Genomic DNA, 13,274 nt, shown 5'->3' on the forward strand with positions numbered 1-13,274 from the left:
GTGCTCCTGGGATCTGAGGTGATGTTGGGAGGGAGGACTCTCTGGTGCTCCTGGGATCTGAGGTGATGTTGGGAGGGAGGACTCTCTGGTGCTCCTGGGATCTGAGGTGATGCTGGAGGGGAAGGCTGCCTGGTGTTTCCAGAGTCTGAGGTGATGTTGAAAACAGGTGCTCACAGTGCTCTGTTATGTGAGGTAATGCTAGGAGAAAGCTTCTTGTTACCGCCCAGAAATCTCACATCTTGTTCTGTCCATGGTCAGGCCACAAAGGTTCCCTGAGAAATCTTGGGACATGTTAGGATATACTGGCTTTGTAGATGGCAACGTGGAGGCAGTCAGTGACAGAAGCTGAAACAAGTCTGCCCTGCCTTGCACCCCTCCTCCCAGGCTGGGATGTCTAGGGTTCACAGTTCCTGACACCAGCGCCATACCTCTAGGGTCCTGACAAATGCAGCAACCAGCAGTTTTCCCTCCCATTCACAGGAGAGGACACGGAAGCACTGCGCCTCAAGACCACCTAGTTACCTGTTTGGCTGCCTAGCTCATCTGTGACACTGTGAGCTTATCAAGGGTGTCCTGTCCTGACTGGGCAGTTCTCAGGAAGTTTCCATCTATCAGTGAGACAGGCAGTGTGGCCCCAGAGCTTCTGCAGCATTCGAGGCCTGGTATTAGCCATCTCCTGTCTTAGGTCCCTCAGTTTCCACATCTATGAAACGGGATGGTGGACCAGCTATCAGAGCCTGTCCTTTCCTTGCTGGCACCTGCCCACAGCCCAGCGGGGTCTGCATGGGCTGGCTGGAGCATCCTGCCATGTCAACAGGGTCTGTGAAAGGACATTTTGGTAGCTGCTCTTCAAAGAGTCTCATAGGCTCCAGCCTCGCCAGGTGCTGACACCAGCCCAGAGTTCCCAACACCCGCAGTGGCTTCTTCCAGGCCCCTGTGTCTCTAAATCTCACCCAGTAGAGCAAAGTGTCCTCGTGAGACAGTGGATGGACAGGTTTCCCCACAAGTGCCAGAGAGGAAGGGCAGGTGGGGCAGCTGGCTGGTCTGAACATAATTGAAAACTGCTGGGGTACTGGCCCAGCTTCTGACACACCTCTCCTGAGAATCCTGACCCCACTGGTTCCTCTCCCCGAAGACATCCAGCCTTGAGCATTGATACAGGCTGTCTCCAACGCCATCTGCTGATTTTGCCCACAGCTGGAGAGCTGTTCAGGGCCCCTCACACGGTCAGCTGGCAACGGGATAGCTCACTCATGGAAGGAAACATCCAGGCTGGGAGGAGCCCCTAGGGGCAGCTACAGTAATAGATGATCCTCATACAGGACCACGGGAAGCTCCTGTCTCCCAAGCTAGGGCAGAAGTCATCCTGATACATGGAGCCTGTAGATAGGCCAAAAAAGGATGCTGCCTAGGTAGTGAGCAAGGAAGTCTTGAACCAAGTACGGACAAACCTCTGCCAAAGAGCCACATGTCAACAGCCCGGCTCCCTGTTCCAGTGCTTGTCAGTATGGCAGGCAAGTGGCACAGATGGCAGCATATGTATTCCAGAAGTGGTAAAGCTCTCGGGGCTTGGTGTGCTCAGTGGGCTGATGGACCAGCTTCTATCCTAAAGTCTATTTTGTACCTTCCTATCAAGGTTTAGGTATGCTGAGGACTGGGTTCCACCCACAGCCTACACCCCATCCCCCCAAAAGTGTTTGATTCTAAGAAACTTCATTCCATTCTACAGCAAAGCTCTAAAGTACTTTTAAAAAATACACACCAGAGCCTACAACAGAAAATCCACTGTTTCTGATATTCAATAGAGAATTACAATACAGACAAAGAAATGGGAAAACAAGACTCACTGAAGGGGCACAATGAGGCAGAGCAACCTTTAATTTCAGCACTCAGGAGGCTGAGGCAGGCAGATCTCTGTAAAGACTGAGAACAACCTCGTCTACAGAGTGAGTTCCAAGACAACCAGAACTATGGAGAGACCCTGCCAAAATAAATAAAGGTACAGAAGAATAAAAAAAACGAACACAAAATGAAAATGTATACTGGATGGCATAAATAGTAGGTTAGATATCATGGAAGACACAGCAGCACCAAGTATCCCGATGTCACACAGAGAAAGACTGAAGAAACAGTATGCTGCCAGTACCCCTGGCTAGCTTCAAGGAGTTTAATAGACAGCTGGAGCCTCAGCTCACTGTAGGGGTGGAGTGGGAGAGCGATGAGAAACACACGTGACCAAATAACTACTCAACTGTACTTCTTCACTTGATAAAAATGGAAGTCCACAGACTCAATGACACACACAGAAGAGACGGGAGAAAAACTGCTAAAGCACACAAAACCAATCACTCAAAATCAGCAAGATGGGATCTAAAGAAAAGCCAGAAGGAAAACAGATCATTGCATATGGAGGAACTGAGCCAAGCTGACATCCTACCAGTCAGCGAGAAGAGGCAGCGCACCAAGTCTTTTGAGCGCCAAATGAAAACAAACCGTCCAACTAGAAGTAGATGGTGAGGGAAAATAACTTTCAAAACTGAAGCTAACATAAAAACAGATGCACAAAGCTGCAAGATTTTGTTCCTGGCAGGCTGTGCACTGCAGCAATCACCCCCCTGTATAGATAAGAAACTGAGGCTGGGGACTGCAGCCAACTCCATGGTGGAAGCCCAGGCGTTCCCTCTCTCCATCAATGAAGAGGATGGAGACAGAAGAATGATTTTCCTGCCCTATCTTGTGTTCTAGTAGTACGGCGGAACTCTTCTTGGAGTGGAGAGGTCTGAGCCAAGCCACAGGACGAATAGTAGGTCACCAACATTCACATGTAGGGAACCAGAGAGTGTTGCACTTCCCAGAGACACAGTGACAACCCAGGGTTGCATTCTCCCACTGTCAGGATCATGTATCTTTCCTAGCTCTGACTCCATGCCACCATCTCCCAGAGCCCACCTTATCCTGAAATACACCTGCCTCAACCTGTCCAGCCCTGCCCTGCCCTACCCTGCCTTGCCTTCCTGGGTGTTTTCCCACTCCAGGACTCAGTTTCTCTACCTGCTACAGTGCTATGAAGATAGGATGGACCTCCAAGTACCCCCCTCTCCAGACCGGAAGCCAGCTGCTGCTTGGGAACATGCCACCTATTAGAAGGAAGCCTCATTAAAGCCAATTAGAGGAGGGCTGCGGCCAGCAAGTCACAGACAAGAAGCCATGCTGGTCACTCTACAAACTCTGTTCAGGGGCTCCCTGCACCCCAGGAAGACCAGACTTCTCTCCGTCCCTGGGGCTCAGTGAGGCTGGAAACGGGGCTGTAGAGCCATGGAGGTGACACTGACAAGACTACCCTGAGTGGCTCTTGGTGAATATGAAGGTAGAGGGAGTGAAGGAAGAGACCTGGCTTTACTGGGCACAGCACGGCACCACCTCCCATGGGACCACAACACGCTGAGGGACAACTCATGCTCTCCTGTGGTCATTTAAACCTCACCTAGACTTTGACAAGCAAGTGTCAGTCTTACTGAGATTGACCCAGCGCAGAAGTGCAGAACTCTCAGGAGTCGCCACAGACAAGACAGAACTGGGCTTGGACCTGAGCCTGCCTGACACTGAAGCCAGTCCTCCCCACATCCCACATGGAGTGTACCCTGGAAGGTACCAGCCTGTCTGGGGTCTGTCCAGGGGGATCAGCTGTGAACCCTAGTAGTGGTCAAATGGCAGGCGATCTAGGGCCTCTCTCAGTCCATGGGGTGACCTTCAGTTTCAGGGTAACCTTTCCAACTACAATGACTTGGAGCGCCATGGAACCCAGTCCAGGCCCAGCCATACCAAAGACCCAAAGCTCCATCCCACTCTGTGCTTTGGTCTCATCTGTGATGTAAGCAGGCGGCAGGGTCCCATTGGAATAGCAGAAGGGCTCCTTCCGGGCAGAGAACATCTCAACTCTCCATTAAGATGCAGGTGCCTACCGTGGGGTGGGGAGCCTTGGAGAAGTCTGGAGCCAACACCTGGGATTATGCTATCTGATGGCTCCCACCCCAACAGGTGCGGCCTGGCCCAAGGCGGGAGCTGCCACAGCAGGCAGAAGGCAGCTCCTGGCCCACAGAAGCCTCTGTGTTGGGGGCTATTTTGGTGCAGTCATGTGCCACCGAATAAATAGGACACATCCTGAGGCATACACTGTCAGATGCTGTCTGCAGACGTACGTATGCTCACAAACTTGGACAGAACGGCAGCACTAGATGACATATGTGCCCTTACAATACTATGGAAGGCACTCAGGCCAACGCTGACTGAACCTTTATGATGTGTTGTGCAACTAGCCTGTGGTGCTGAGGGATATGGTCTCCAGGGGGACTGGGCATAGCTGTGGCTCCCCATTTCAGCCTTCCTCTACCTCTGGCAGCCCAGTGTCTAGGGGCTCAAGAGCCTGTGAACATGCTTTCACTGCTCCGAGCCAAGCAGGCCGGGAACTGGGCCTAATGGTTGCACAGAGCCTGCAGCCCAGATCCTCCAGTCCACAGTTCTGAGCCACCAAACCTTGGGTTCCTTCTGTGGACAATGGAGGCAACACCTACTTTATGGAGCCGCGGTGAGGACTACACAGAGCAGGTAAAGTGCCTGTCAGCACTTGGCATATAGTTGGTATTTAATAAATGCCTCATTATGCTGCCTTTATTCTCCTGGAGCCAAGAGGCAGGCCAGGACTCCAGAGTGTAAAGGCAGGGACCTGACAGGAAGATGTGAGGTCAATCGGGCATCATGGAACTTGGTTCCACTTTCTTCCTGCTGTGTGGCCCTGGGCAGGAACACAGAGGTCTCTGGACCTCCACACCTAAGCCCTGGCTGGAAGACATAAATCTGGGCCTAGCTGAGGGCCAGCTCCTACACCTCAGCTTCCTTCTGTGTCCTCCACAGTAACTTGGAAAAGCTATAACTCACAATGCCCCTGGGCTGGTAAGGGGATCTAGGAGTCAGTCCTTGTTGGGGTGGGCGCTGGGATCTGCTGGAAGATCCTGAGGCCCAACCCTACCCAGCCTCACCCTCTGGAGGCCACACTCGCTCAGCTCTCATCCCTCCCAGGCGTGATGCTACAGGCCTCTGGTATGCGGTTGGAGCCCAGGGGAGGTTCCTCCCAGCCTAAGGGTGGAAGAGGGGTGGGGGAGGGTAGGCAGGGGCAGCCTCAGAGGGGAGCTCATTGCCATTGGACAGCAGTGCAGAGCATATAAGCTCACGGACACACAACCAAAACAGCATGATGCAGGGGACCCCACTATTCTCTGTTCCAGATGAGTTTAGGTCCTGCAGGTGACGGCAGGACCAAGGGGACCCTCCAGTCTTCAATGTCTGTACCCACTGCACAGACAGAATGATCAGGACTGAGGGAGGAGCCGGGGCTGGTCCAGTCTCATAGGGAGACAGCACTATGGCCTGCTCCAACACTCCAGGCCCTTCCTAGTCAAACCATTTCGGTCTTCAGGGAAGGGAGGATGCAGCAGAGTAATCCTGACAGGAACATGGCCACTAGAGGTGGCTGAGGTGGCGGGAGCTGAGTGTGTGCTGTGTCATTTCCTTGCCCCAGGGTCTGTCAGTTGTGCTGACTACTGGCAGGGTGACTCAATGCCAGCAGCCATGCTGCAGAAGTCCCCATGGAAAAGGGCTAGTCAGCATCCCCACCTCCATCCCAACCCTAGGAGGCTGGGGTTTCCCTAGCACTGGCATAGGGTGAAAAGGGGAGGTGGGCAAGAGGTGACTCATGGCAACAGATAAGATAGAAGCATTCCTAGAGGGAGGAGCACGGAGAGGGCGGGCAAAGCGCTCCGTCAGCACCCACTGGCATCTGGGCCTGCCCCAGGAGGCTGGGAAGCAGCAGTTAGGAGGTAAAGACTCTGGCCACCTAGGTCAGCTGCCTCTCTCAGGTCCTGCTGGCCACTGTTCTACTAGGCCAGGCTAGGTTCTGGAGTACAACAGGACTAAGTGACCTTGGACAGAGACGCCCAACCAGTCTGGCCTCAGTTTCTACCGTGTGAAAAAAGAGACAGATAGCAGCATCACCTGAGATTATAAAGTGCTCACACTCCATGAAGCTATTATTACAGCCTCCTCGCGTATTGTGTGGGCCACAGAGCAGAAGTGGGGGAACAGGGACTCACACGGGCCCACAAGGGAGAGGCCTAGCTCAAAACTGCACAGCAGGGCTGTGAACAAATCTTTGATCTCTGTAAGATGGGAAGGCCGCTGTCAATTCTCAGGACCCTCAGGGACTCCCTGCTACGGGAAACAGGCTCCAAATCTAGGAAACTGAGGGCAATGCCTCTCCTTGATGGGCAGTAGGAGGTCACCCACTACAGTGCCACAGAGATGGGGCTCACTAAGATAAATGTCTTCCTGGCTGTCACCCTCGACAGGTGTCGTCAATAACCTTGGAGAAGTGGGACAGGATGAATATGAAGCTGTAGGTTTGTAGGGACGGAGACATCTCTGCTGTGGTCACAAGGATGTGGACAGGAAACCCTAAGGGTACAATTTGGCCCCAGGCACCCCTATCTGCCCCTATCACTGGCTGGCTCTGTCATTCTGTCTGTAGAAGATTAGAGCCTGTAACTGTTCCCAGGCCAAGCCGGAAAGTGGCAGCTGCCTCCTACCTGCCGTGAGAGCGCTGGCACAGTAGGTCGGGCCCCATTCAGGGTCTTTATTCCTCCTCTCAAGGGACTGGACTCTGCCACAAGTGGGCGTCACCCCAGGCCCTTTTAGGGGCAACAGATTCCCAACTACTGCCAGGTGTCCAGAAGATTATCCAGTCCTTCCTCATTCCTGCCACCCAATACTCCACCATCACAATGGCCAGAGAGGTGGTTTGTGCCTACAGAGTAGAAACCCTCAGCTAGTGGTGCTATGGACAGAGCCTCTAGCTGCTGGAAACCAGCCAGATCACCAGTTACGGACCCACTTCTGGTCTCTCTGCCCAGGAGCTCCCCAGGCCCTGTCAGCCAGGACAGTCCCCAGAGTGAGCATCTAGCCTTGTATGCTGACTGCTCCATTCTGGACCTGAACAGTGAAGGGGGTCAGACCCAGCTAGGAACCCTCTCACTGCCACCAGACCTGCTCCAGACAGAACACAGTTTGCAACACCTTAACCTGTCCAATCAGGCACGCCTCCACTCACAGTCCCTGCCACCCAGTTATGGTTTGGCTGTGTGGACAAGCCGTATACACTGTTTCTCAAGATGTGTGTCAGTGTGTCAGTGTGGAGCAGCCACACATAGCCAGGGCACTGTACAACCCAGTGGGTGTCAGGCAATCCAGACGAGGCCTGAGAAGTCTCCCGATGACACACCACAACCCAAGCAGACACTGTCACCTCTCCCACAGGTGAGAACTCGTGGAACCCCATTCATTCAGGCACCCTGGACTGGACAGCAGCTGCTCCTGCCCCTCGTAAAAGGGCTCAGTGAAGCCGAACAGCTGGCAGCCAGACACTCAGCACATCTAGGAGGAAGCAGGCAGATTTTCTCAGGACCTCAGACCAGCCTCTCCCGTAGCCCCTTCTAGCAAGCTCATGTGTGTGTGTGAGCTTCTATCTTCTAACAGATCTGAGGCGAGGCAAGGGAGAGTGGCTGAGAGAGAAAGCCCAGAGTCCTCCCACTCCACTCCTGCAATGCATTCGAGGGGTTCAGAAACCCTTCAGCCGTACACAGACGCCTTTTGCGCCCAGTTCCACCTGCTAGAGATGGGCATTCGGCTGCCACCCGCAGGAAGAGGCAACCAAGAGGTCAGTCCGCGGTCCCCGAGCCGTCGGGGTTACCATGCATGCTGGGTGAACCGGGTCCCGCCTTGGCGCCTCACCTTCTGCGCCTGGCTGATCATCTTGCGCACCACTTCCTTGATGTGCGGCTGTCCGTCGATGGGTGGCTGCATGTAGACGCTGGCCCGGGTGACACCCCTGTAGGCGATGGTGTCAGGCCAGCCCAGGTCCAGCTGCGGGATGGAGCGGTCCGACTTCTGGGGCCAGTACTCCAGCGAGGGCTGCGGCTCGGCCGTGGCTGGGGGTCCTCCCGCCGCGCTGGCATCCTCGCTGGCATCCGCGCCGCCGTTGTCCTGGGGCTCGGGGCGGCGGCCCGAGCCCCGCGGGTCCTCGGAGCCCGGGTCGTACACCTCGATGGCCTCCACAATGCGCGCGAGCTCCAGCTCCGACAGAAAGTCGCGGATGTTCTCGCGCTTCAGCACCTCGTAGAAGGCATCGCGACCGCGGGCCACCAGGGCCTCCAGGGCTAGCCGCTGCTCCTCGCTGTAGAAGAACTCTGGCTTCGACTCGCTGGAGCGCCAGTTCACGTGGTTGTCGTCCAGACACTGCACCTGGGAGAAGGCCATGGCGGCCCTCGCTGTGGGAACGCCGCCCGACGGGCACCGCGCTCTCGAGCTTCACGGCCGCAGCGCCTCTGCGAACCGCACCTGGGGGAACCAGCAGAAGACCGGGGACCGGGTCAGAGGGCGGGTGTGGGCGGGGGCAGAGCGGCATGGGCGGGGCGGGGCCGCGGGGGCGGGGCGGGTGGGCGGGGCGTGGGAAGGGAGCCGACCGTCCAGGGCCGAGGTTCGCCTCTTGGGATCCGCCTGAGGTTCGCGGAGCCCTGGGAATAAGCTGGGGCTGCCGGGGAACCCCGCCCCAGTCTGGAGTAAGAGCAGGGGCGCCAAGTTCGATCGGGCTTCTGGAAGGGAGGCTCGCAAACCCGGAGGCCTGCCCGGAGGAGGGAATAGCTTACCGGGCAGGTGGCGCCGTGCAGAGCTGGCGACCCCAGGAACCACAGGCGCTGGTAGTGGCAGCGGGCTGGACGGCCGGTGACTAAGGGCGGTCCCTCCCAGCCCCTCCGCCCTCACCTGGGGTCACGTGCGGCCCTGAGGGCGGGGCCGGAAGCTGATTCATCTTCCACAGACAGAGTAAGGCTGGACAGTTTGCTGCCTCGGGCCGCACAGAAACCTTCCTCCGCCCCAGTTTTGCTGGCGATCCTGATTCAGCCCTGGCCCAGTTTTGTCTTCTCGCAGGTGTGATGCTCAGCTGTCCAATTGAGAAGAGAGAGTTGGTTCATGGACTGAAACCCCTCTCCCTCCAACTGCTTCCACACTTTTGATGTCCGCAGAGCTAACATACCCACCTGTCATGCCCTGGAGCACCGCATGTGCCTAAACCCTGCGGCAGGGAAGGGTGAACAGGACCAGGCTGTGCTCAGACCCAGCTCTTGGCTAAGTGTCCCCCAGCAATGGAGAACGTTGGGTTCACATCTGAGGGCAGGGTGTCAGGTGCAAATTGGCAAAACTCAATAAACTCTGCAGACTCCTTCCCTGAAGCTTTTAGCTACAGGGCACCAGGCCCAATCCTGCCTTGTCTTCCCAACCATCCACCAGCTCTTGGCCAGGATGGAGCTGGTTTGAATCCCAGTGGACCCTGGACTTATCTGACTGAGATGTCTCATAGCATCCTTGTACCCCCCCAGACACATTGCCACTGCCCATTAGCCTGGAAGCCCTCCTTGCCCTGCATCTGCTGCCCCTCAAGTGTAGTTAGTACACAGGGTTTCATCATTGATCCCCAAGGTCCAAGCCCTCCACCCCAACTTTTGGGCCCTCATCCATATCAGGACTTATACCTATGAACACTGGGTTTTGTTATTTTGGTTTGGTTTTTTGTTTGTTTGTTTGTTTTTCGAGACTGGGTTTCTCTGAGAAGCTTTGGAGCCTGTCCTCTTGTAGACCAGACTGGCCTCGAACTCACAGAGATCCGCCTGTCTCTGCCTCCCGTGTGCTGGGATTAAAGGTGTGCGCCACCACCGCCCAGCAGAACACTGTGTTTCCATACCTGCTCCTTTCCATACCTTTCCCCTCTAGCCTACCTGAATCACCCCTTCTCCCATTCCCAAGGAGCCTAGCAAAGCAGGGGTGTGCATCTTGGACTCCCAGCAAAACTGTGCTGGTTTTCAGTTTGTCCTCTTGTTCTTACCACTGTAGAGTTTCGTTAAGGAACCTGGCCTCCAGGCTGGAAGGCTCTTTATCTGCCTCACTCTTGGTCAAGTCACATAAAGTTGTAAAAAGTGAACAGGGACGTTTTGGGTACCTTTTACCACTTCCCACAGTGGTATATCATGACATAACTGTCTCAGCCAGAAAAGTCTCTGGTGCCATCCACAAAACTGCATCAGATCTCATTAGTACTGTGTGTGTCTCTCTGTGTGTGTGTCTCTCTGTGTGTGTCTGTGTGTGCATATGAGTGTGTGTGTGTGTGTGTGTGTGTTGGGAGGGTATACAGTGTTGTCATATGTATAGATTTGTGTAACAGTCGTTACCATCAAGATGTTCAGGGCAGTGCACATTGACAGTCCCAGGACTTGGGATGCTGGGGCAGGAGGATTGCAGGCTTGAGGCCAGCCTGGAATAGCAGAACTGTACCACTGCAGAGACCTTACTCATTAGAACTAGGCATCCAGGTTCTCACCCTAACCCTGGCTGCAATTTTCTCCCTTCTGGTCCTCTGAGGATGACAGTGTCATTAGTACATTTCCAGGATGCAGCCTAGAGCTCTGGGCCATCTTCTAGCCCCACCAGCAAGGCGAACACGTGCTCACCATTTGCATAATTGTATAGTATTTTGGTGTGGTTATTATTTATTTATTATTTATTCATTTTGCAGTGGCAGGGGATGGAGCCTAGCTGCTCATGCAAGCACTCTATAGCTCAATAGGCTTTTTTTTTCTTCTTCTGAGACAGGGTTTCTCTGTAGCCCTAGCTGTCCTGGAACTACCTCTGTAGACCAGGCTGTCTTGAACTCACAAAGATCCACTTGCCTCTGCCTCCCAGATGCTGAGATTAAAGGTGTGCGCCACCACTGGTTGGCCTCAGTGGTCTTACTATGCTATAAACTGTACTCATGATGACTTTTGTTGATGTCTCAGTTAGGGTTCCTACTGCTCTGATGAAACACCATGACCAACAGCAACTTGGGAAGAAAAGGGTTTATTTTCCTTATACTTCCAGGTAGCAGTCCATGCTCCAGGAAGGTCAGGGCAGGAACTCAAGGCCAGAACCTGGAAGTCGGAACTGAAGCAGAGGCCGCAAGAAAGCGCTGTGTACTGTCTTGCTCTCCAGGGCTTTCTCAGTACTGCTCTCTTTCAGAACCCAAGCCCACCAGCCCAGGGTGGCACCGCCCACACTGACTGAGCCCGCCCACATCAATCACTATTTAAGAAGATGCCCTGCATGCTTACCTACAGCCTGACCTCCTCACATGGTTCTGACTTAAGTCAAGTTGGCATAAAACTAGCCAGGGCAGCCATTGAACGTCTCAGGTGTTCGTTTGCCATGTGTATGTTCTCAGTGGGGTTCTGCTCGTAGCTTTTCCCATTTCTTGATAGATTCCTCTCTGGTGCTGAGTTTCTAGTGCTCTTATGTACTGTAGATACAGAGTCTTTGTCTGGCATGTGGAGGGTGTGTGGTCTCTTCCAGTGTGCAGTGTGTGTGTCTCTGGCCTCTTCACAGGTATCACACAGAGCAGAAGTTGTGCGTTTCGATAGTGTCACTTCATCGGTTTTGCCTGTCACAGATCATGCTTTTGCTGTAATATCACTTTTGACCTACTCCCCAAAGCTCAATCACTGGTTAATAGTCCGCATAAAATCCATGATCCATTTTGAGCTAAGTTTACATAAGGTTTGATGGTTGAGTTGAGGTTAAGTTTTTGTCCTGTACAAGAGGAAACAACCTTAGAGACATTAAAGGATCACTCTGCATCATACAGCAAGGGTCTGGGGAAACCGGTTTCTAACTGGGGCCGACATGCCTGTTTCCAGCACTTACTAGCCAAACAGCCTCTGAGCTGGCTCCCAGAGATGGGCGAATGTGCCTGGTGGAATGTCGTGAGGACCTTAACTGCCCTTGAGGCAGTGTGCCTGGCAGCTCCTTTAAGAGAGGGCCATTCAGTTGGTCAACAAACTTGGCCAGTATTTGCCATATGTTGGCTGTGCTAGGCATGACTGAAACCCAGGAGTCTCCCAGGGACCCTACAACCTTGGTGGGGAGCAGGGCTGACAGAAGTTGGAAGGTTATTGGTGCTGAGGAGGATATTGCTACCAGACCTGGGGAAGCCAAACGTCCGTGAGATCAGAAGAATGAATTTAAATTCCTTGGGTTTATGAGGAGGGAGGGGCGTTCCAAAGAAAGGGAACAGCAGATACAGAGGCTCAAAGATGCCCACAAAAGCCTGAGTGCCGCCTGCGGGGGAGGGGCGGGACAGAGGTGTGGGGGAATGAAGGTGCCCAAAGGGTCAAGGTTTGGCACAGTCTGAGCCTTGTGACCCTCTGTGGAACATGGGGATGGTGAGCAGGACAGGCCACGGGCAGACTGGTAGACAGAAGGGGCGGTGAGGAGTCTGGGTGAGGCACGGTGAATTTGGGGGATCCCCTCACCTGGCTTTAAGAGTCATTATGTGTTGGGATGCTGTCCCTGCCTCCCAGGAGGGTTGGGTCTCCAGTGGCAGAACTGGCAGGGCTGGGCCCAGGATGCAAATCGTCTCTAAGACTCGGGCCCATGAGGTCTCAGGAGCCTGCCAGAGTCCCAGGCTCTGTTCTGGGACTTCCCCAGGACTGTAAACCCCCTGGGAGAGGAGATGGGAGAAAGTACCTGAACTACGTGGGGCTCTTCCTGGGAACCTTTCTCCCTTCTCTTCCTCCGTCCTTCCGCCCTCCTCCCTCCTCTCACTTACTCATTCCTTCATTCAGCAAAAGTTCAGACTGTCTCCTCTGGGCCCAGCCCTGGGCTGGGCGATGCCAGGAACTGGGGATGATTCAAACTGGTGTCTGCCCTTGGGGTGCTTCCAGAGCTGGTGAGGAAGGTGGCATGGTAAACAAGCCACAGGAACTGATCCTGGACCTCAGGAGTTCTAAGCAGGTGGACAGGTAGGGGCAGTCAGGAACCTCAGAGGAGTAGCAGAGGATAAACAAAGGCAGCCATGGGTGTCAACAGGACAGCAGCACACAAGGGAGGAGGGCCTGTGCCTTCAGAGACACAGAGGCACCAAATGCTGGGCGTGTGCAAAAAAGCACAAGCAAGGAAGATGGTCCTGGGTGCTGGGGTGCTCGACAGAGGTTATGGGACCAGCCACCTCCCAAAAGTCTGGCCTCCCCTCTCCTGATTCTACTTCCCACCTTCAAGAGGGTGGTTAAGACCATCGATAGGTGGACAGGTGTAGAAGCGGCAAGCACCAGCACAGGGTCACAGGTAGGGCACACCGCCAGTAG

The 13,274-nt window shown here is 54.4% G+C and overlaps 2 protein-coding genes across 4 annotated transcripts in view; one reads left to right on the plus strand and one right to left on the minus strand.

Annotated features, from left to right (window-relative positions):
• Window positions 1–8,398, minus strand: part of Fam83g (family with sequence similarity 83 member G) — a 25,025-nt gene extending 16,627 nt beyond the window's left edge. The window contains exon 1 of the mRNA XM_005349900.2: window positions 7,840–8,398. Within this exon, the coding sequence (XP_005349957.1) occupies window positions 7,840–8,364 (525 nt within the window). The 5' untranslated portion in view covers window positions 8,365–8,398. The remainder of the gene's footprint in view (window positions 1–7,839) is intronic.
• Window positions 1–13,274, plus strand: part of Slc5a10 (solute carrier family 5 member 10) — a 50,071-nt gene that overhangs the window by 31,219 nt on the left and 5,578 nt on the right. The window lies entirely within an intron of this gene.

Source organism: Microtus ochrogaster, chromosome 7 (genome assembly GCF_000317375.1).
Source record: "Microtus ochrogaster isolate Prairie Vole_2 chromosome 7, MicOch1.0, whole genome shotgun sequence".
Lineage (NCBI taxonomy): Eukaryota > Metazoa > Chordata > Mammalia > Rodentia > Cricetidae > Microtus > Microtus ochrogaster.